Source organism: Dendrobates tinctorius, unplaced genomic scaffold (assembly GCF_039654945.1).
Source record: "Dendrobates tinctorius isolate UK_male_01 unplaced genomic scaffold, ASM3965494v1 ptg000158l, whole genome shotgun sequence".
NCBI lineage: Eukaryota > Metazoa > Chordata > Amphibia > Anura > Dendrobatidae > Dendrobates > Dendrobates tinctorius.
In genome coordinates, this window is record NW_027361825.1 from 2,722,591 (window position 1) to 2,746,922 (window position 24,332).

Sequence of the window (24,332 nt, forward strand, 5' to 3'; positions counted from 1 at the left end):
ATCTCTCGCATCATACTCTCAGATTACATCGTTCCTGCCTTACCAAAGGTGGGACTGAATCACTGTGACTCGCTGTGGTCCAGGAACTGAATGCCACTTTCTGTGCCTGATGTAGCGGCGTTACTGCTTTGCTCCCCATTGCGGTCATTCTGATCTTCAGCGAGCAATGACGCCACAAATTCAGAAGTCATTGTAGTGGATGGCATCTGTGTGCTGTCTGTTTTCTTGGTTGGGACCTAGACTGGATTCTATCCACCGTTGTCCAGTGCTTTAATATTAACTTAATATATCCATAAATGCCAGATCTGATGGAGTGTGACATCTTGCCGCCACCAGCTGGGGGAGATGTGCTTAGTTGAGCAACGAATTGACACAGCTCCGTCAACTGCATAGAGGCTGCAACGGGTACTGCAGCTCCACGCTGCATATGCATGTGCAGTACCCGACTGCGGCCACCATTAAGTGAGTGGCGCTGTACTGTTCTGCAAATAAGCAGATTTGGCAAACATTGGGAGCAGCTGATCGGTGTGGGGGCTGGGTGCTGCCATCAATAATATCATATAATGCCATAAAAACATTAGCATTTGACATGTTAGCTGTATGATGAGAGTCAGTGAAATGACAGCAATTCCAAAGTAATACCGTTTTGTAATTTTTAAAATCTACAATGAAAAGACTGTTGTCAGATTCAAAGACCAATACCTTTTATTTTTTCAGTTGTTTGGAGCTGCACAAGGTTCTTGTTTGCTTTTTTGTTTTTGCAGGATGAGCCGTAGTTATTACTAGCACCATTTTACGGTATGTATGGTTTTGTATCAATTTTCATTAGTTTTTAGTAGGATCAGAATCTGCAATGCAAGTCTCTGCGTCCGTGAAAAAGTAAGTCTCTCGGACGACATCTGAGTGTGGTCTCATTTTCATGGACATAGGAGAAAAGGAAAAACTTTTTTTTTATCAACGTACAAGAAAAACTGATGTCACTTGGACAAAACTCTGAAGAAAATATTTGGCCCTTTTTTCATTTATGGGAGAGAAAAAAAGACGTCTGAATAAGGAGAGAGCTGCCCAATCGGTGTTGTACACAGATCTGCCGTGGAAAGCGGAAAAAGTATCTAAAGTTTTATGGAGGGCAGAGAAAAAACGGCTGTAGACAAGAGGAAAGCACAGGTGCGTGGGTGAAGTCATCAGGACCCTGGGTACACACAGAGCTCACATCCAGCCTGTATTTCTGGGAAGGACACTCCCAGAAGGTAAAAATCAGAACTCTGGATCAGGCTGCAAACTGCATATAATGGGTCTGAAAATGAATGAAGCCATGAAGGTTACAGACTGACTCATATGCAATTTTATTACGTGAAGGTAATTGCTAACATATATGTTTAAAAAAATATATATATAATTTTTCTATGTCAAAAGTTGTCTAATACCCTTTTGGGGCGCAGTCAGACGGCCATATCACTGGCGTAAGGATCGCATCTCAATTCTTGGACTGGCCAGCAGCATAGTTGTCACGCTCGGGTCAGGAGTGCCGTCGGCAAGTCCGAGGATTGAGATGCGATCCTCGCGCTGCGTCCATTCCAACATACACTGGTTTGTAGGGCTTTTTTTGCACAGTGTCACACACAGAATTTTCGATGGAATTTTTTGGAGTCGGCCCATAAAAAAAAATGCCTGAAATATCTTTTAAAAATCTTCCTAGTAATTTCAATTGTAAAACTAGTTTGCTATTCACATGTTCATTGCTTCAAGTGTTTGTTTTTTGCCACTCCAGGGTTTGAAAAACACAAAGAGCAGTCACTTCTTTGAGGTGGATCCTGATGGAATCCGCTCCAAACAAGACACTGCCCAATCAGAAGCCTGCAAAAATTAAAAATAAGAAATACTCTTCAAAACTCCTTTTACGCTATGTGCACACGTGCGGAATTGCCGCATAAATTTCTGCGGCAATTCCGCAGCTCCCTGCCGTGGGAAATATGTGGGAAATCCGCATGTGGAATTCCTGCGAAAAAACTAGTGTTTTGCAAGCGTAATTAGCTTGCTGAATGCTAGCGTTCTCCAAGAGATCTGTAGCATCGCTTGGAGAACTGATTGACAAGTGTGACCAACTTTTTATTATTGAGGCCGCCTATGCAGCATCAGTAGTAAAAAGATATAATGTAAAAAATAATAAAAAAATAAAAAATCGTGATTTTCTCACCTTCCGGCATCCCGCTCAGTGTTCCCGATCCTCGCAATGCTCCCACCAACTCCCGTTCCCAGCGATGCCTTGTGACAATGATCTGTGATGACGCAGCGTCACGTGAGACCACTATGTCATCACAGGTCATTGTCACAAGGCATCGCTGGGAACGGGAGTTGGCGGGAGCATCGCTGAAGCCTGGTGATGCTGCGGGGGACGCCGGAAGGTGAGAAGAGCACGATTTTTTCTTATTTTAACAGGGATATGTTACCCACAGCCCGGAGGACAATCTCCTCTCCTCCAGATCCTGGGTACCATCCGCACATTTTCCGCTTACTTTGCACATGGTGGGCATAGCCACATGCGGAAAGTAAGCAGAACAATGCATTCCAATGTGTGCAGAATCCCCACGATTCCGCAAAAAGAATGAGCATGCTGCGTATTTATCCGCGATGTGATTTCACCGCGGGAAAGTCCGCAGCATTAGCACAGCATGTGTGGAGTGCCATTGAATACAATAGGTTGCGTTGTGCAAGCGTTTTCGCAGCAAAAATGATAAAAATCAGCAACGTGTGCAAAGAGTTTCTTTGGCAGCCATCAGATTGGACAGTGCCTAGTTTGTAGTGTTTCCATCAGGAACCACCTTAAAGATGTGACATTCACTTTTTTTTTTTACTCACCATATATTTTTTAAAAACCAAAGCGAAAAGAGAGAGGAGCATTATCAACTCAGCAGCTCACTGACAGATCCTCAGTTAGCTCAAAAGACTCAACATGTGAGCAGCAAAGTGGTATCACAATGGAAATGAATAGGAAGAGTCGGCCAAGTGTGCACATACCCTGAGGCCGTGCCCGCACCATGAGTTTTCAACGCTGCGTATGTTCCCTGCATCAAAAAGGCAGCGTCGTACAGTTCCAGCAAAGTGATGGGACTTATAGCAATCTCCTGCCGCGGTGCTCCTTTCATATTCAGCATAAACTGACCCATCCACGTTCACACACTCAGTATTTGGTCAGTTTTTTACATCAGTATTTGTAGCCAAAATCAGGAGTGGGACACTCAGAGGAGGAATAGAATAGCTTTACCTCTGATTCTTCCACTCCTGTACCAATACTGGGGTAAAAAACTCACCGAATACTCAATGTGTGAATGCGGCCTTACGTGTCCATCTCTCTAGCGGGTGCGCAGAGTTTTCTGTGCGGATTTTACCCAGAGATTTACATTAGATGCAGAAAATTTGCAGGTACAAAACGCACCTGGGACTTTAGTGAGTTTTGTGGCAGAAACCCATAAAAACCACGTAAACCACAAAGCCAAATAACAAGAGGTGTCACAAAACAAAGCGGCTTCATTTAGAACGTGACACAGCGAAAAGTGACAAAACCCGCGGCGTCAAAAGCGCACTAAAGATGCCAGTGACCTGGCAGCAAACACTCATCGGGGAGCAAACTTTACAGCAGCTCGCGAAACATGCAACTTTCCGTGCTAAAAAAAGGTAAAAGACAACAATAAAGATCATTTGGTACAAAAAAAGGCAACAAAGATTAAGAATACCACAAAACAAAGAAAAGTCACTTAAAGAGTTTTTCCCATCTCCAAGGTCCTATCCTGATATGTGGTAGGTGTAATAATAATAATATTAGCAAATATCAACAATTAGAAATGTAGCATAGTTCTTCTGATTCACTGTCACCTCATGTGCAGGCATTGCAGTAGCTTAGGTCTCCATGGTTACGACCACTCATAGTGACAGCAGTTAGTGATCGTATCCATAGATACCTACGGTCCTGCGATGCCCTGCACATGAGGTAAGTGACCTAGTGAATCAGGAGAACTATACATTTCTAATTGGAGGTATTTGATAATATCATTATTACACCTGCTACTTATCAGGATAGGATCCTGGAGATGGGAATACCTTGGGAGGACCCAATTTAATATTTGTGTTTTTATTTTCTCATTTTTGCGTGATGATACTTCTCAATTTTCACATGGCTACAGGACCTGCGGTGACATCACGGTCATGTGATGAGGTGGGAGGGGCTCTGCTGCACGTGCTTTCTCACAATGACGAGGCCTCAGGTGCAGACTCCGCCCCCTGTGTGATCACATGACGGTGACGTCATCGGTGGTGGTCACAGGACTGCCATGTTCCTGGTCGGTGGGTGGCTCTCGCCTTTGTCATGTGACCGCTCGTCTCCCGGGAGCCTGTGATTGAGACGTCCAGGTAAATTCCGTCGCTCTTCCCTTTAAACCAGAACTGGAAGCGTTGCCCCTAGCAACCAATTCAATTTCCAAGCCCCCTCTTTGGGTTGGTGCTGTTTACGTGGGACTTTTTAGGGATCCTCGCCCTTCATGTGCGCCCCATTTCTGTGTGACACACGGCAGCACGGCCGCGTACACAGGGGCACAATGCTTATCGCAGAGAGCAGCACTTTAGTTTCCCCCCATCGTCCTGTCGGCTGCACCCTCCTCCCACCTGTCCGCCCATCGCTCGTATTCGTGGCTAAAAATTAATTTTTGCACTTGGGTTTCATTCCAAATTTTGCACCATTTGACTCTTCCTGGCTCCTTGTTCAACCTTGATGTGGTCGGTGGTCCTAAATCAGCAAAGAGGAGCTCAAAAAAGGACAAACAAGAGATAGCAACTCAGCCGCTCACTGACAGATTCTCAGTTAGCTCATTCTGCAGCTCCCAATAGACAGTGAAGCAGAGAGGCTGCAGACGGCAAACGGTGCAACGTTTTTAAGGAAACTCAATTGCAAAAATAACTTTTAGCCTCAAATACATCCATTTAAGTGAAAGCCAGCCCCCTCAGTGATTGCAATATACCGCGCTGGAGTGACTGACAGCAGCTCATCTTTAGGGCCGGATGTGAGTCAGTACCGGTGCGCGGTTACAGCCGCTTCTCTATATACTGAGCAGTGACTGAACCCACACCCATGCCACCCCTGTGACTGGGAACCCTGCTTTGGGGGGGATAAAGTTAATTTTCTCCCCACATTGGGGTCTAAGTGTTGGCTCTGAGCAGCCCCCCAACTGCAAATTAACCCCATAGCTGCAGTTTGCCAGTGTTTTTTCACGTGACAGGTTCCTTTTAACTGTGGACGTAAAATAAAACTTATGGACACATCAGTGTAAAGTTGTCATTTTTTTTTCTTTAAACATCGTTATTACATTGTAATTTTATTAAAATATAGTCTAGTAAGTAATTGTATAAAATACTTATAAATGTGGGAAAAGATCCCCCAGGAAGAAGCGCACACATGCAGCGTACGTCGGGGTGCAGGACCCGTGGGGTTGACACTTGCATGTACTGGTGTACGCACTTGTCATGCTGCTGGTTTTCTAGTCTGTCCTTTCTGCATTCGGACCGTTCTACGTGACCAATGTCTAACCATGACGTCGCCATCCTACATACTGTGATTCATACACTCCAGCCACCGGTTTTTGGGTACCTTGCCATTCACCACAATTGGCAGATTACTAGACCTTGTTACATCAAACTGTACGTTATGTGGTGCCATTTATATATATATATATTTTTTTGCAAAATGGATGAATTTTCATAGGTTGCTCTGAACTAGGACTAGTTTTTATCCATCAAGACCGTCTGTTAGGACACATGATCCGCACTAATGCTTCTCTCTGTATACACTAGATTACATGGTAGTGAGAATCTCTGATCAGTGTGTGACAACCAGCTGCGACCATCCCCACGTATCACGAGAGCAGAGCGGGCCTTCACCTTCGTCTCTGACCGTTTCTGGAGACAACAAGCAGAAGATCGTGGAGATCACCAATAAGATCCTGCAGGTGGTGACCGGAGAGGTGAGCGCTGCCGGGGACTCTGGGACCATATAGAATGTGTCTGGGTGATGACAGGATCGTTGTGTTGTCAGGTCCCTCTGAGGTGTCAGGACGTCACCGTCTACCTCTCCATGGAGGAATGGGAGTATATGGAAGGACACAAGGACCAGTACAAGGACGTCCTGATGGAGGACCCCCGGCCCCTCACACCACCGGGTAAGAGGAGACTATAACTCTAGTTTCTGATGTCACCTGTGATGAAATTTGTACAATGTGTTTCTGTGCCCCTTCCAGATGGATCCAATAGAAGTAGTACCCCCGAGAGCTGTCAGAGTCCCCTTGATGACCACCCTGAAAATAACCAGGTAGAGGATTCTGACAGAAGAAGATGACTAGACCTTGTTACATCAAACTGTACATTATCTGGTGCCATTTTTATTTCAGATCAATGACCTGGTGATAGTGAAAGTGGAGGAGACCGAAGGAGACGAGGAGTATTATAGGACCAAACTCTCTATGAAGGAGGAGGAATTGGCAGCGGAGGTCGGCACAGGTGAGTGATGGTCTCCACTGTAGAATACTCACATATTCTTCTTCTACTAGGTAACAAGGAAAACATCTCAGTAGGGTAAAGTCGTCAGCCCTCTCATCCCAGCATGATACGTAAAGCTGATCTTACAGACACTGTTGCTTTAGCTCCTACATATATTTATATAACTCTGAGCTTTGTATGGGAATCTAAACCCTCTGTCGTTACAACATATCTGAAAATGTGACCGAGCTCCCGAATCCTTGAGTTCAGTTTTCCCCTCTGCTTTGCTTGGCTTTCCTTACATTTGCGTCCCTGTGCAAGTGTTCCCAATGCCACCGGTCTCACTTTACTCTCACGGGAAAGGCAAAATAACACCCCCTCTCCTCATACCCAATAATAAGCTCTTGCACTCATCTGTGCAAAATGATAGATCGGATGAGAAATTGTTGGCAGCGGATTATTCAGGATACTCTCCAATCGTGTGACAACAGAGCTTCTTTATTCAGGAACAAACAGGAATAATATATGATAAACTTAATAGATCAGGAATAAATCATTTGTGTGTCTCTATCTGTGCAGCATCTGCAGCAGACTGCTTCTCTCATACACAGACACAGGAAAACAGGAAATACAGTCACATGCTCTCCCTGTGTGAGTCTCTGGGAGTTTTTTATTTGTTCTAACTTTATGAGCAGCATACAAATCTAGCAACTAAACACTTATAGACAGGAATGGAGTTGTTGCACCAAACATATTCCAACACCCCCACTCAACAACTACTTATCCTGTTACTTCTATTGCGGTTCTGAAGTCCACAAACTTGGCTGTTGATAATGGCTTTGTCATGCCATCAACTATCACCTTGTCAGACTCGCAATAAACAAACTCGAGTACACCACGTTCCACTAAGTCAGGCAAGTGGTGATATTTTACATCAATGTGCTTAGTCCTTGCAATAATCTTCTCACTGCTGGCAAATTTAATGCATCCTTGGTAATCCTCATAGATAACTGTTGGTTGAGCTAATGGCTTGCCGAAATCTTCCAAAAGTTGTTTCAACCAAATTACTTCTTGACTTGCATAAGCAGCAGACATATATTCTGCTTCTGTAGAAGATAATGCGACTGACACTTGTTTTCTGCTGGACCAAGAAATTGAATTTTCTCCCAACTTGAACAAGTAACCGCTTGTTGATTTCCGATCACTTGAATCTCCAGCCCAATCTGCATCCACATAACCTCTGAGAGTGAGATCTCCTGATGCAGATATCTTAAGATTTAGCCTTTAAGTTTCTTTAAGATATTGAAGAATTCTCTTAATTGCATTCCAGTCTCTTTAGCATGGCTTGCTTACACATCGGTAGAGAATTCCAACTGTGGCTGTGATATCCGGACGAGTTGTGGTTGCTATGTACAGAAGTGCCCTCACTGGTTGTCTGTAACTCTCATTGTTGGGTAGCTGATCTAATTCTCCTTCCAACTTGAAGTAGGAGAGATCCAGTGGTGTTGACGCACCTTTGGCTTCTGACATTCCAAACTGGTTTAGGATTGCGGAAATTTTAGAACTTTGGTTGAGAAGAAAACTCCCATCTTCCTCTCTCTAAATTTGGATTCCCAAATAATATGTCACATTTCCAAAGTCCTTAGTCTCAAAGTGCTGGTTGAGAATTTCACCTAGATTTGCAATTTCATTTTCATCTTGAGGAGACATGACTACATCGTCTACATATAGGAGAACATACATCCACTCCTTCACTACAATTTTCGTATACAAATATGGATCAGCTTGAGATCTTTTAAATCCTTCATCTATCAAAATTTTGTTCATTTTCGAGTTCCAAGCTCTTGCCGACTGCTTAAGTCCATAGAGAGATTTTTTCATTTTACAAACAAGGTGCTCTTCACCCTTTTTAATATATCCCTCGGGTTGGCTCATGTACAACTCTTCTCCAATGTCACCATGTAGGAAGGCTGTTTTGATGTCAAAATGTCTCACTGTCATCTGTTGAATTGCAGCACGGACATTAAAGTTCTGAATGTGGTTTGCTTCGCAACTTGAGAAAATGTAGCATCATAATCTTCACCATACTTTTGCGAGTACCCTTTTGCAACCAATCTTGCCTTAAACCGGTGAACTTTACCTTCTGAGTCATATTTGTTTTTGAAGACCTACTTACACCTGATAGCTCTTTTTCCTAGTGATAGCTCAGTAAGCTCCCATGTCTGGAGTTGGTGAAGGGACTCCATCTCTTCATTAGCGGCATTTTTCCACTTCTGCTTCTCGTGGACAGGCAGTTCTTGCATCTCTTGCCACGACTGTGGCTCTGGTTTAGGAAGTGTTCTGACCATATAAGAAAGGCTTCTAGCTGGGACACCTATGTTTTGCCTTTCTGATCTCCTGACTGGAGGTTGACTTGGTTCTCCTGTGTCTTCCTTGGTGGCTTCAGAGCTTATCCACACTTCAGTGTTTTCATTTTTGTTATCTGGGTTTTATGATTGAGATTCTTGTTCTTGCTTCTTATAAGGGTTGAATAACTGGTGTAACTTCATGGAATTTGAGCATGTTAAGGACAAAGTACAATTCTCTCCACTCCTGAAATGTGTCTCCACCCTTGCATCCCCCAAGACCATAAAAAAAACATGCAGTGTTTATCTTCAATTAAAAACTAGGAAAAAATCATTTGAAGCTCATAACGCAAAGGTGCGAAATTCCCAGCAAGCTACAGGCAAACAGAAGTCTTTTGTCCGACTTGAAACACATGGATATACCTCGTCATACAATCACAGCAGGGCTATGAGGTATTGAATCTGGAAAATGACCTATAATAACAGAATGCAATATCTCTGAGCCTAGCCAAGCACATCATCCGAATCGGCGTTCCTTCCCCCATACGCCCATGCCCGGCAGCCAATGGTAGCACTCTGCGCTAGGAAGTTATAAAGCTTAGCCACCCGGAATTACATACGGGAGGCATATTTGGACTTTATGTGCAGATAAAATCCAGCCATATCCAGTGGCACTGCTGCCATTCCATTCAGAGCTTCGGGCGGAAAGTTGTGGGCCATTCATGGTTCTGGACTGGAAATCATACTCTCAGAGATGGGAGGAGAGAGGCTACACAAGCCCAGGGGTGGGCGCAGTGTGGGAGGAGCAGCCAAGGAGATAAGTGTCAGCTCCTCACTTGGAGCTCAGTTTTCTTCTGGATGGAGGACCCGTTATCAGACTGAGCCAGGAAAGCCTGTAACTAAGATTTGGACCTGTGATCCATTAGTGCCTCCCTGTGTTCACATGCTACATAACACGGTAGTTGCAACCTATCTATACCTTATCCTTTGTACTACACCCCTGACTGCATACATGTATATTTTTCTGTAAATATATGCTTGTATATTTCTAGTGCGCTTTTTAGGCATTTAAATCTAAAATTAATCTTGGGCTGCTACCAGGTTGGTTCCTGACCCGATATAAGCCTGTTGTCAGATGGGGCTTATTTCGAATGAGGATACTCTCCAAGCGTGTGACAACAGAGCTTCTTTGTTCATGAACAATATATGATAAGCTTAACAGATCTGGAATAAATCATTTGTGTGTCTCTAGCTGTGCAGCATCTACAGCAGGCTGCTTCTCTCATACACAGACACATGAAAAACAGGAAATACAATCACATGCTCTCCCTGTGTGAGCCTCTGAGAGTATTTTTTTGTTCTAACTTTATGAACAGCATACAAATCTAGCAACTGAACACTCGTAGACAGGAATGGAGTTGTTGCACCAAACATATTCCAACAGAAATGCAAATGACCCAGAAGTAGAATAATCTGCAGCACCACTAAGTTGTTTCTACAGTTGCCCAGCCCCTCTCCTCTTCATTGCTTCTAACATCAGACACCTCCACCATAGCTGACAGTCATCTACTTGTCTCGGTGAAATCCTATTAATGCCAAAAATCTAAGTAAAATATTATCCTCATCAGATTTTATATAACAGACACATTATTTCTCCAATCACCTTCCACGACAGCATAGGAGACTGTCCACGCCCTAATGGGGGACAGGAAGCACAAAGAGGTTCAAAGGCCCCTCCCACTCGCCAGTGTCATTCTTGTCCCCGATGTGGCATGGAGAGGTTTTTCGTTTTTCCGTATCCTGTGTGTCCAGCACCGCAGTGTACCTGTTTTTGTGTGCTGAAGCCGGGCAGTGTTGGTCATGGGCTCCGCTCTCCTCATCCATTTTGCTCCCATCTCCCTGCTTGCGATGGATTCGGGACCTTCTTGGCCCACATGCTCTCCTATTGGGGTAAAGCAGATCAGTGATCCCCATAGCCGGAGGCCTCCTAGAGCTCTCAAGGTTTCCTATCCCTCAGTGCACGCCGTGAAGTGACATCATACCACGTGCAAGTCACTTCCGGGCCTTGCGTTCCACAGTGGAAATTATTCACTTCCGGTTTCGGCTTTTCTGCAGCCCTCCCGGTTTCCTAACGGCATGCAGAGCACACTAAACCCATTGACTTCTGCTCAGGACCCGGAAGGGGAGGAGGGAAGATCATATGGCGTTAGGGGCTGGGTTTATACCTTTATAAACCTGCCGGAAGACCCCTCCAGGTAAGGCTAATCCCTGCATTATGGATGGTGTGTCTGCTTCCTGCCATTCATCTGCAGAGCCCAGCGCTGCCCCAGCCTTAGTAAGTCTGTGGCGAAGGGTGGGTCCTAGCCCAGAGTCCTGGGTACTGTACGGTAGTAGGGTCCCTTTTGGTTATACTTCTCTCCCATTTTCTTCCTAGGGAGACAAGTCTGCCCACAAAAGCCCTGATAAGAAGGTCCACAAATGTGCCACCTGCAATAAGAAGCGTCCCTCTCCTTGAGAGAAGAAGCTATGTCAGGAGAGTATGGATAAGGTGGTCAGGGCTGATCATCCCTCACTTCTAGATGAAATACATTCCCTGGTCAAGCAGGAGGTCCAATTTGAGGATTCTGACTCGAATTCTGAAGGCTCTTGTGACTCGGCTTTAGAGAAATGGGAGGAATTTTTATCCCGTAAATTATCAGAGGCTAGGAAATATCTCTTTCACAGAGTATATGGAGGAGTTAGTTAGAGCAATCCGTAGCACTATGGGTTTGGAGGAGGAACAGGTTCCCCAAACAATTCAGGATGAAATGTTTGGAGGGTTGAAAGCAGGAAAGCAGATTGATTTCCTGGTCCATGAAACCATTCTGAACATGATCTCTCAGGAATGGGAGTCCCCGGAGAAACGGCTGAGCACCCCCTCGGAACTTAAACATAGGTTTCTTCTGGAGGGCGAATCAGTTAGCTGGGATGTTCCTAAAGTGGATGTGCAGGTGGCAAGAGTAGCCAAGAAAACTGCACTCCCCTTGAGGACTCATCCCATCTTAAGGACCCAATGGATAGGAAGGTGGAAAGCCTGCTGAAAAAATCCTGGGAGACTTCCACCTCTTCACTTAAAATCAACATAGCTTCCACCTGTGTTACTAGATCCCTGTTCTTGTGTCTGGATCAATTGGAAAATTACATCTGTCAGGGCACCTCAAGAGGGAAGTTGTTGGATTCCCTTCCGTTACTTAAAAGGGCAACTGGATTCTTGGCTGTCGCCTCTGCAGAATCAGTCCCTAGTTCAGTCCTACTCAGCTAGAAGGGCTCTTTATCTTAAATTGTGGAGTGGCGATGTCACTTCCAAGATCAAATTGTGCTCCATCCCTTTTAAAGGTGAATATGTCTTCGGACCAGCTCTTGATGAGATCCTGGAGAAAGCCACAAATAAAATGACTCTTCCTGAGCAGAAAAATCGCCAAGAAACTTTTTTTTGTGCCTCCCTGCCTCAGATGTCTCAAACCAGGGGTAAAGGAAAAACAAGGAGATGGGGCTATGCTAAAAGGAATGGCTAGAACTTCCTTCTTCCCCAGCAGCAGAACCAGGACAAGCAATGACTCCGACGCCGTAGGAGGGAGGCTGTCACATTTTTTCCATCAATGGCAGATGATTTTCAATTGCCAGTGGGTCCTCAATGTTATCAAGGAGGGCCTCCTTATAGAGTTTGAATCCTCCCCTCCTAGGGGTCTAAGAGTCACCTCCCTACCATCTCAGGGAGCCCAGGCTCTACTGATCTCAGGTCTTCAGGATTTATTAAAATTTGATGCAATCTCCCCAGTACCAGTGGGGAAGAGGTCACTACTCCCCGCCTCTTTCTGGTTAAAAAAAAAAAACCTTCAGGAGATGCGCGCACTATAATTAATTTGAACCGTCACATTACATAGATTCAAGATGGAATCAGTAAAATCAGCAATTCCACTGAGAGGACCTCATTACATTATGGCGACTATCGACCTGAAGGATGCTTACTTTCACGTGCATATCCTTCCTCGCCACAGAAATTACTTGAGATTTGCAGTCCTACAAAACCAGCAGGTGAAGCACTATCAGAACAATGTGCTCCCCTTTGGCATTTCTTGAGCCCTAAGGGTGTTCTCCAGGATAATGTCAGAAGTAGTAACCTACATCCGTGTGGGCAGGGCATCTGTATTGTTCCTTATCTGGACAATCTCCTAATCATAGCCCCATCTGCTCAGATTCTCAGGAGTCATGTGGCGAGGTCCCTGGACATTTTACAATCACTAGGATGGTTCCCGAATCTGAAAAATTCAGAATTCCAACCCTCCAAAACGAGAAGGTTCCTGGAAGTTCTACTGGATTCGGGAAAACAGATGTCCTTCCTACCAGAAGATCATCGCCTGACTCTGAAAACCAAAATCTCAGAATTCAGGAAACAGATGCCCCCTACCCTTTGGGCAGTCATATCTGTCCTAGGTTCCTTGACCTCTTGCATTCAGACGGTACCTTGCGCTCAGGCCCACTCCAGGCTCCTACAGACTCATATTCTCAAGAGCTGGAACAGAAATCCCAACTCGCTGACCAGGAGAGTTCAGACCCCAGGCCAGGTGAAGGCTTCCCTGGCTTGGTGGTTGAGCCCCAAAAATACACAGGGGTGTAACCTTGTCCCAATCACCTCTGGTTACGGTAACAACCGACGCCAGCAAGAGAGGCTGGGGTGCTATAGTGTCTCATACCCCTTTCCAGGGACGCTGGAGTCTGGAGACAAGTGCCAGGTTCTCAAACTTCAGAGAGCTGAAGGCTGTGGAGGAGACCCTTCTTGCAGCAGACAATCTAGTCACGGGTTGTCACGTCAGAATATATTCGGACATCACCACCGTAGCCCACCTCAGACATCAGGGGAGCGCGAAGTTCGACAGCTTGAAAAACATATCAAGCCGAATATTGTGATGGGACGAAAAACATCTCTCCCTGATGGCAGGCCACCTAAAAGGGTCCTCCAACCTCCAAGCAGATTTCCTGAGTCGCCAGGACATAGAGTCGGAAGAATGGAGCCTGAACCAGGGAATCTTTCAGATGCTGGTAGCAAGATGGGGTCTGCCAGATATCGACTTATTCATCTCAAGCCAAAATACATAGGTCGAAACCTATTTCTCCCTGAACCCCATGGACAAGTCCAGGGGAGTAGATGTCTTCGCTTAGCAGTGGAACTTCCAGTTAGCCGATGTGTTTCCTCTGATTACGATGTTGGCGAGGACTCTTCGGAAGATCAGGTACCAACCATCCTAGTGGCTCCTATGTGGCCAAGAAGGAGCTGGTTCAGCTTTATCATCGATGTCCAGTTCAGTTAACACTGGAAACCGACCTTCTCTCACAGGGAGGGACCTCTGTATCATCCGGATCCTCAAAACTGAAATTAATTGCTTGATTACTGAAGCCCAGGTACTATGCGCAAGGGCTTTTGGACAAAGTAATTTCCACCTTACAAAAGTCTAGGAAACCAGTCACCAATGCCATCTATAACAATATGTGGAAAAAATTTTTTTCATCCTGGTGCATTCCTGATGTACCAGATCCATTCCACCCCAACATTTCACAAATATTGGACTTCTTGGAAAAATGGTTAGAATTAGGCCTTAAGCCTAGAACCTTGAAGGTTCAGGTCTCTGCCTTGAGTTCTGTATTTGATCAGGAATTAGCCAACCATCGTTGGATTAAAAGGTTCATGGTGTCAGCCCTTAGACTGCGTCCCAGGAAACAGTCTGTTATCCCCTCATGGGACCTAAATGTAGTCCTCAAAGATTCACACAACCGCCATTTGAACCTCTCTCCTCCTGTACCCCTTGGCTTCTTTTGTTCAAAGCAACCTTCCTAGTCGCAATAACTACGGCAAGACGAATAGGGGAATTAAAGTCATTGTCTATAAGAGAACCTTATTTTTATAATCAGAGATGATTGTATTGTTCTCCATCTTGATCCGTCCTTTCTGCCCAAGGTAGTGTCTGATTTCCACCGCTCCCAGGACATCGTCCTTCCCTCATTTTGCCAGAATACAACAAATGCAAAAGAGGAATTCCATACTCTCGATGTTCGGTGTACGATTTTACACTACCTACAGCAAACTAAATTGTGGAGAATTGATCAGAATTTGTTTGTTCATCCATTGGGTCGAAATAAAGGAAAGAAGGTGGCGAAGAGTACCATCGCAAATTGGATCAAGAGGGCTATATCCGAAGCATATCTAGCCCAAAATATGACACCCCCCTCCGGGGTCAGGGCCCATTCTACAAGGTCTCCTCAGCCTCCTTGGCTAAAAGAACAGGCGCATCCACCGAGCAGATTTGCAGGGCCGCTACATGGTCTTCACTTCATACCTTTACCCGACTCTATAGATTGGAATTACTCTCCAATAGGGATTTAGCCTTTGGCCGAAATGTCCTTCAGGCTGTTGTCCCCCCAGTGGAGAATTGGTTTGTATTCCTCCTTTGTTGTCGTGGAAGGTGACTGGAGAAAATAGAATTAGTCTTACCGGTAATTCAGTTTCTAGGAACCTTCCACGACAGCACAATTTCCCTCCCTATGTTCCTTGGATAATTCCTGGAATCTAAAGGTAACCAACCGGTGCTATGGTGTTGGTTGTAAGTCACTGGCGAGTGGGAGGGCCTTTTAACCTTTTGTGCGTCCTGTCTCCCATTAGGGCGTGGAGACAACCTCCTAAGCTGTGGCGGAAAGTTCCTAGAAACCAAATTACCGGTAAGGCTAATTCTATTTTTTGTTATGCCCCCTTAGACGTGCTACCAATTGGAGAGGATCAGGTCATGAGACCCCCACCAGTCGCTCAAGAATCGGCTCTAAATTTCAATGTAACTCTGTTCCTGCACGCAGCGTAAACACTCATAGCAATGAGCGGGCTCAATAGAAAGTTAAAAAAAAATCAACGTACAGATACATACTTAGACTTTCTACTAAGCCGTCCAGCGCTCTGTGCATGGGCAGCATGGCGGAGCTGAGTACTCAGGACACAGGGGGGTCTCAGGACACAGACTGGATCAGCAGCACATGGAAGGATACATGATATATTTAATAAAAAGAAAAATTCACGGCTAATAGACTTTAAAAGGACTGTCAGCACAGAATAACTGTTCAAACCCAGCACAGGCGCTCAGCGAACCCTTGGCGTGGCCAAACATTTAAGTGTACCTTCCCACCTCCATCTCAGTCGCCTTTTTCTTTGACAGCTCTGGCTTTATAGAGGACCTGGTCAATAACCTGAAAAGAGCTGGGACCACAGTCTCAAACATTACCGTTTGTAACACACTACGCTGTCATGGATTAAAATCCTGCAGGGCACGCAAGTTTCCCCTACTCACACCAGCGCATGAACAGGCCCTTTTGAAGTTTCTCAGTGACCATCTGGATGATCCAGAGGAGGTATGCGAGAAGGTCATGTGGTCAGATGTGAATTTTTTGGTATCAACTCCACTCGCTGTGTTTGGAGGAAGAAGGATGAGTACAACCCTAAGAACACCATCCCAACCGTGAAGCATGGTGTGGGAAACAGCATGTTTTGAGGTGCTTTTCTGCAACGGGGACAAGACAACTGCATCGTATTGAAAGGAAGATGCATGGGGTCTCGTGAGATTTTGGCTAACAACTTCCTTACCTCAGTAAGAGCATTGAAGATGGGTTGTGGCTGGGTCTTCCACTATGACAATGACATGACCCAAAACACATAGCGAGGGCAACTAAGGAGTGGCTCCATAAGAAGCATTTCTAGGCCCTGGAGTGGCCTAGCCCGTCTCCAGACCTGAACCCAATAGGAAATCGTGGAGGGAGCTGAAACTCAATGTTACCAAGCGACAGCCCCGAAACCTGAAACATCTGGAGAAGATCTGTATGGAGGAGGGGGCCAAAATCCCTGCTGCAGTGTGTGCAAACTTGGTCAAGAGCTACAGGAAACATCTGACCTTTGTAACTGCAAAGGTTTCTGTACCAAATATTAAGTTCTGTTTTTCTATTGTATCAAATACTTATTTCATGCAATAAAATGCAAATTAATGATGTAAAAATCATAGTGTCATTTTCCAGGTTTTTTTTAAGATTCTGTCTCTCTCAGGAGACGTGTACCTGCAATAATAATTACAGACCTCTCCATTCTTTGTAGGTGGGAAACCTTGCAAAATCGTCAGTGTGTATATAGATAGAAAAAGTTTTCTCCGCTGCAGGCTGTTGTCACTTGGCTGTAATATGAGAGCAGTTCATGTTGACATCCTCCTGATTGCCTCTAGTTTTCCTAAGCCCAAGCTGTATGAGAAACATATAGAGATTTAAGTTGGGTTTATAGGAAATCTGTCATCAGATTGTTGTTGTGTAATCTGAGAGCAGCAAGATGAAGGGGCTGAGGCCCTGATTCCATCATTGTCACTTACTAGGGTGTGTTTTGCTGTCTGAATACAATCAGTGGTGTATTAGCAGGACATTATCCCTATAGCACTAGGTGTTTGGTGCCCCCTGGTCCAACCACGCTCCCACCACTGATACAGTGTACACAGAAGGCAGCCAATCAGTGATGTGGGCGGGGTTATACGCAGCTCAGCATTTGAGCTCTGCTAGATCTGCAGCAGAGAAAACTGTGATTGTATTACAACTGCTGCACCCAGTAACCTAAGTGATACATCGCTGGAATCAGGGTCTCGGCCCTACATCATGCTGCTGTTGGATTACATGACAACAACCTGCTGATAGATTCTCTTTTAAAAGCACCACTACATGTCTGTATGTTGTTAGTAAGGGTAAGTTCATATGTTCTTTGGATTTATCGGACCAGTCACAATGGTTGAGTGCAGATGTATATAGGAGGTGCATACACTAGTCTGGTCCATAAATCAGATGCACGCCATTATGTTATGCATACGGATCTGAGCTCTGTAAAAGTAGCAGATACAGTGGGTACGGAAAGTATTCAGATACATTTTTTCACTTTGTTTCATTGCAGCCATTTGGTAAATTCAAAAAAGTTATTTTTTTCTCATTAATGTGCACTCCACCCCATCTTGACTGAAATAACTCAGAAATGTAGAAAGTTTTGCAAATTTATTAAAAAAGAAAAGCAGAAATATCACATGGTCATAAGTATTCAGACCCTTTGGGCAGTATTGAGTAGAAGCACCCTTTTGAGCTAGTACAGTCATGAGTCTTCTTGGGAATGATGCAACAAGTTTTTCACACCTGGATTTGGGGATCCTCTGCCATTCTTCCTTGCAGAACCTCTCCAGTTCCGTCAGGTTGGATGATGAACATTGGTGTACAACCATTTTCAGGTCTCTCCAGAGATGCTCAATTGGGTTTAGGTCAGGGCTCTGGCTGGGACAGTCAAGAATGGTCACAGAGTTGTTCTGAAGCCACTCCTTTGTTATTTTAGCTGTGTGCTTAGGATCATTGTCTTGTTGAAAGATGAACCTTCGGCCAAGTCTGAGGTCCAAAGCACTCTGGAAGAGGTTTTCATCCAGGATATCTCTGTACTTGGCCACATTCATGTTTTCTTCAATTGCAACCAGTCATCCTGTCACTGCAGCTGAAAAACACCCCCATAGCATGGTGTTGCCACCACCATGTTTGACTGTTGGGATTGTATTGGGCAGGTGATTAGCAGTGCCTGGTTTTCTCCACACATACAGCTTAGAATTATCACCAAAAAGTTCTATCTTCATCTCATCAGACCAAAGAATCCTATTCCTCATAGTCTGGGAGTCCTTCATGTGTTTTTTAGCAAACTCTATGCAGGTTTTCAGATGTCTTGCACTGAGGAGAGTCTTCCGTCGGGCCACTCTGCCATAAGGGCCCTATTGGTGGAGGGCTGCAGTGATAGTTGATTTTGTGGAACTTTCTTCCATCTCCCTACTGCATCTGTGAAGCTTAGCCACAGTGATCTTGGGGTTCTTCTTTACCTCTCTCACCAAGGCTCATCTCTCACGATTGCTCAGTTTGGCTGGACGGCCAGGTCTAGGAAGACTTCTGGTGGTCCCAAACTCCTTCCATTTAAGGATTATAAACTGTAAAGAGAGGGGCGCAATAGCGCAGTTACCAAATTAACTATTTACTGTAAGATAAAATTCTCACCTTTTACGCGTTGTGAGTATGCACAACACATATAGTAAGTATGATAGATGAGCTGCAGATGGTTTTGGACCCACGAAGGAGCTTCAAGAAATTCTGGATAGGATATTCAAGATGCAGACAATTCTGTGCTCCTCCAAAACCAGGCAAGGGAATCTGAGTTCAGAAGAGTTGCATACTTTATTCAGGGCTATAAAACTATGCATTTCGTGGACATCCTGTCTACTTCCTTTGGTACATAGTGCGGAATTGTCAGCATCTTGAATATCCTATCCAGAATTTAAGGATTATGGAGGCCACTGTGCTCTTAGGAACCTTGAGTACTGCAGAAATTCTTTTGTAACCTTAGCCAAATCTGTGCCTTGCCACAATTCTGTCTCTGAGCTCATTGGCCAGTTCCTTTGACTTCATGATTCTCATTTGGTCTGACATGCACTGTGAGCGGTGAGGTCTTATATAGACAGGTGTGTGCCTTTACAAATCAAGTCCTGTCAGTTTAATTAAACACAGCTGGACTCCAATGAAGGAGTAGAACCATCTCAAGGAGGACCACAAGGAAATGGACAGCATGTGACTTAAATGAGTGTCTGAGCAAAGGGTCTGAATACTTATAACCATGTGATATTTCAGTTCTTTTTTAATAAATTTGCAAAAATTTCTACATGTCTGTTTTTTTTCAGTCACGATGGGGTGCAGAGTGTACATTAATGGGAAAAAATGAACTTTTTTGCATTTACCAAATGGGTGCAGTGAAAAATTTAAAGGGGTTTGAATACTTTCCGAACCCACTGTAGGTTAACATTGGGTCTACATGGACAACAGGCGCAAAAAATTACGCTAGTGTGTACGAACCCTTAGGTAGATTAAACAAAAAATAAATGGGAAGATTTATAAAAATATATAATATAACCTAAGATAGCCACAACTTTACATGCAAAAAATGATACAACTGTGTAAAAGAAGCAAAAAAAACAATTAAAACCAATTTCCTTTTCTTCCTAACAGATGACCTGATGATTCTCCAGTGCAGTCCTCTCTCTTCTGACTGTGAAGTTGAAAACTGTACTGTCCAAAATATTTCTGGGGAACATAAAGAAGACGTTCTTATCTCCAACAGCAATGATCTCTCATCTGACCCCGCCGGTCTCGAAGGACCTTCATCTGGTCGTTCTCAAATTGCCAGAAATCATAGAATTGAGGACCGATTTTCCTGCTTCGAATGCCAAATACACTTCACAAATAAAACTACTTTTCTTGAGCATCGGAGAATGCACATGGGAGAGCGTCCATATACTTGTCTGGAATGTGGGAAAACCTTCACCTGCAGATTAAATCTTTGTGAACATCAAAAAACTCACAGGGAAAAGCCATTTTTGTGCTCGGTGTGTGCAAAATGTTTCAAACACAAGTCAGGTCTGGATAGACACCAGAGAACACACACAGGGGAGAAGCCACATTCATGTTCAGTTTGTGGAAAATGTTTCATAAATAAGCAACATCTTATTGAACATCACAGAGTTCACACTGGAGAGAAGCCGTTTCCGTGTCCCGAATGTGGAAGATGTTTTGCAATTAAATCAAATCTTTTTACCCATCAGAAAACTCACACTGGAGAGAGGCCATATAAGTGTCCAGTATGTCAGAGATGTTTTGTCCTAAAAACAGATCTGATTATCCATCAGCAAATTCACGCAGGGGAGAGGCTATATGCATGTACTATGTGCGGGAGATCTTTTAACCGGCAAAGAGACCTTGCTAGACATGAGAGAATCCACACTGGGGAGAAGCCATACTTGTGTTCAGAATGTGGGAGATGTTTTATACAGAAGGAAGCTTTTCTTACACATCAGAGAACTCACACAGGTGAGAAACCATATTCATGCTTGGAATGTGGGAAATGTTTTGCAAATAAAACAAATCTTGAAGAACATCAGAAGGTTCACACGGACGATAAGCCATTTTCATGTTTTGTGTGCAGAAAAAATTTCAGTCGGAAAGCTGACCTACTGAGACATGAGAGAATTCACTCGGGAGAGAAGCCATTCATCTGTTCAATATGTGGAAAGTGCTTTAGCAATAAACCACATCTTGTGGACCATGAGAGAATTCATACCGGGGAGAAACCATTCTCATGTACATACTGTGGGAAATGTTTTAGATTGAGAAACAATCTTAATGTACATAGGAGAATTCACACAGGTGAACGTCCGTTTTCTTGTTCAGAATGTGAAAGATGTTTCACCCAGAAATCAGATCTAACTGCACATAAGAGAAGTCACACAGGTGAGAAACCATATGTTTGTCCAGACTGTGGGAAACGTTTTACAAGGAAGCGAAGTCTTGTTGAACACAAGAGAATACATACAGGGGAGAAGCCGTACTCTTGTTCAGATTGTGGAAGATGCTTTAATCAGAAACAATCTCTTGTTGTTCATCAGAGAATTCACTCACAAGTGAAGCCGTACTTGTGTTCAGACTGTGGGAAAGGGTTTAACCAGAAACACGCTCTTCTCATGCATCAGAAAAATCACTCCAAGGAGAATCCATATTCCTGTCTCGAATGCGGACAATGGTTTATCAAACTACAAGCTCTTATCGCACATCAGAGGAGTCACACGGTTGAAAGGCCATTATCGCACTGAGGAGGGTCCATTTTAATGGTCAGAACATTGGAAACGATTTTATTCAGAAATGATCTTATTGTTTATCAGAGAGATTGCATTGGGGACAAATTGTCCATGTGGACACTTGTGCATGAGAGGACTCTCATTGGGGAAGCTGATGTTAAAAGTCAAGAATATAGGAAAGTTTTTCTAAGTTGTTACATATTTTCTGAAAATTTAATTGGAGAAGTTTTCTTTTTAATCAATAGCTTACCCCAGAACTACCACAACAATGACTACAGGACCTGTCGAGATAGGATGCAATGTTATCTTTAGTATGCATCTTTGACATTCAATGGGGTGGTAGGACTGTAATGTGACTTTTCAGCGTAATGAAGGCAATCATCCTAAAATTAAGATGAGAAGTAAAGACTCATTCATTAACTGTGTAAATCAACTAATTATTGACGGGTGGCAACATGGCTTCATGGCCTAGTGAGCATTTTCCAGGTACATCGCTCTCCTGCATCCTACGGAAGTTGGTGCTACTTAGAGATGATGCTAATCAATTCGCAGGACCCGGTCCAGCAGCCACGTCTGTGATGGGAGCCCTGAGACCCAAGTTTATCTGCCAGGCTCTTCTTTTAATTAGCCGGCCTGGTGCATTGTCAAATGTGCGCAGACTAGGACTGGCCCATAGGAGAAGAGGAAAGTCCTTCGGTAGGCCCCTGTGAAGGAGTGTTTATGAGTAGTGTGATTACATTTGATTTAAAATTTGCAGAAAAAGGTATCCTCACTAAACAATCTAGCCTAATTAATATTACATAGCAGCAAAAGTAAATTTGTCTACTGGGTTCAGCTGAACAGTGGGCCCCAAGAATCAATGAGGACCTTTGCCAACCCAGTTTGACAATGCTGTAGTGAGTCAGGTCGCATAAGCCCGGCCAATCTAAAGAGGCCTCCCACTGATTACTGACCTGACCACTGCTCCGGGTCCTGGACATTGATTTGCAACTATCTGTTGTGTTGACGATTATAGCTTTCTGAAGTTCATGAGATCATTTTATTTATTGATAAAGGCACACTCATCTTTAAAGGGGTTGTCCACAACTAGGACAACCCCTCCTTGATCTAAATGTTTGCCTTTATAAAATAAAGCCTTGACTCACCTCCCATGCTGGCGCCGTTCCCGTGGTGTAGGCGCTCGCCCTCCCCTAGGGCGCCCGTACAGTTGTTGTGACACGTGACCCGGCACCCAATCAGCGCTAGCGTGTCATTGTCTCTGCCTTCTGTCAAATTGAACTTGAAGATGAAGTCCAGCTGCAGCAGATCTCTGACTTCCTCTTCATACTTCATTCGACAGGAGGTGTGGACAGTGACACCAGCGCTGATTGAGTGCCAGGGTTACGTGTCACAATAACTGCACAAGAGCCCTGGGGAAAGCGAGTGCAGGAACGGCACCAGCTCGGGAGATGAGTATAGGTTTTATTATCAGGGCCAAGCGTGCCTCTGACGCCCCTATGAAGGATCTGACAAATCGGATCTCCAACGGCTGATCCATTTGTTCTCTGTTAGATGAGACTCCTGGCAGCGACTCTGGTAGAGAACGCCAGAGTAATCAGCATGTATGGGGGAGTCTGGAGAGATGGCCGTCAGTCAAGCAATGGATCGGCGAGTGGTTATCGGATGTGTATGAGGGGGGAGGCTTTACTTTCTACTTTACAAAACCTACTCCTGCCGTGTTCCATGCTGATCTGTAGATGATGGGTCCCCAGTGAGATGATCATACTCAACTATATAATTGAGTAAAATAAATAAACTATATAGTTATTAATCTCACACATTTAGGATCTGCTAACTTGATTGTTTGCTTTTTTTTGTACAAGCCACAGATTTTGTGTGTCCAAAAAACAGAACTTTGTCCTGACAGAAGGAAAACTGTGAGCGGGCTATACACGCATCTATGTTATTCTCATAATACTGAGAATGGAAGATGCTCATCCAAGAAAGCCCTAGAGTGGGCCATCCACAGGTAAGGTGTGGAGTGGGCACCCAATGACAGATGTTAGGCTAATTTCACACTAGCGTATGGTCGAGCTGCGGAGGGATTCGAACTTCCCACGGCCGCACCTCCTCCATTCAGCTCCGCCTACGTGTGCGGCCTGCACACCCTATCTTTAGCATTGGGTGCACAGTCCATGCTGATGTCTGCAGATGCCTCCGCATGCGTCGTTTTGAGGGTGCGGCGACCTGCTCCGAACGCAACTTGTTGGATATTGTTGCGGTCTCCGCACCATCAAAACGACGCATATGGAGGCATCCGCATACATCAGCATACCCTGAGGACACAGATTCAGGAGAAATGGGGACATGCCACCGACCTCCCGGGACAGTGGGACATCCTCCCAAAGCCAGGGATGTCTCAGTGGATCCTGGACAGTTGGGATGATTGCCCTTTGCATTGGAATCTGCAGCCCAAACCTGCCACGTGTGAACAGGGAACGTCCTGTGTACTAGAGCTAATGAGCTCACCCTGAGCCATTAAGTGTAACTTGGATTGTAGCAGAGGGCCCCTTTAATTGTCTATGCTGAGGAGTAACAGCAGGCGGCAATAAAGCCCAGTATGTAACTATCAGAGACTCTCCACTATATGGCAGCGCTGCAGCCAATCACTGAGCTCAGTGGCAATGAGTAGCTCATCCTGTCTACTCTGGCAGAAGCGCTGAGCTCAATGATTGGCTGCAGCGCT

General features: G+C 44.6%; 1 protein-coding gene across 4 annotated transcripts; it reads left to right on the top strand.

The window, feature by feature from the left end:
• Positions 1–579: 579 nt before the first annotated feature.
• Positions 580–22,027, top strand: LOC141051746 (uncharacterized). 4 transcript variants are annotated; one of them, XM_073548758.1, is made up of 7 exons: positions 580–798; positions 930–1,359; positions 5,842–6,011; positions 6,083–6,206; positions 6,285–6,355; positions 6,435–6,543; positions 19,986–22,027. In XM_073548758.1, the coding sequence occupies exons 3-7, from the start codon at positions 5,847–5,849 to the stop codon at positions 21,620–21,622; spliced, it is 2,106 nt and encodes a 701-aa protein (XP_073404859.1). In that variant the 5' UTR covers positions 580–798; positions 930–1,359; positions 5,842–5,846; the 3' UTR covers positions 21,623–22,027. The 4 variants fall into 4 exon arrangements, with proteins under 4 accessions (XP_073404859.1, XP_073404858.1, XP_073404861.1 ...); XM_073548757.1 differs by having other exon boundaries at positions 580–1,359; XM_073548760.1 differs by having other exon boundaries at positions 580–1,167.
• The last annotated feature ends 2,305 nt before the right edge of the window (positions 22,028–24,332 follow it).

What these genes read in the sequence shown, in the direction of transcription:
- LOC141051746 (XM_073548757.1), top strand. Translation starts at nt 5,847, where the DNA reads ATGGTAGTGAGAATCTCTGATCAGTGTGTGACAACCAGCTGCGACCAT. An exon ending in ACCACCCTGAAAATAACCAG is followed by an intron (nt 6,356 to 6,434) that starts GTAGAGGATTCT and finishes TTTTTATTTCAG; the next exon opens with ATCAATGACCTGGTGATAGT. An exon ending in GGCAGCGGAGGTCGGCACAG is followed by an intron (nt 6,544 to 19,985) that starts GTGAGTGATGGT and finishes TCTTCCTAACAG; the next exon opens with ATGACCTGATGATTCTCCAG.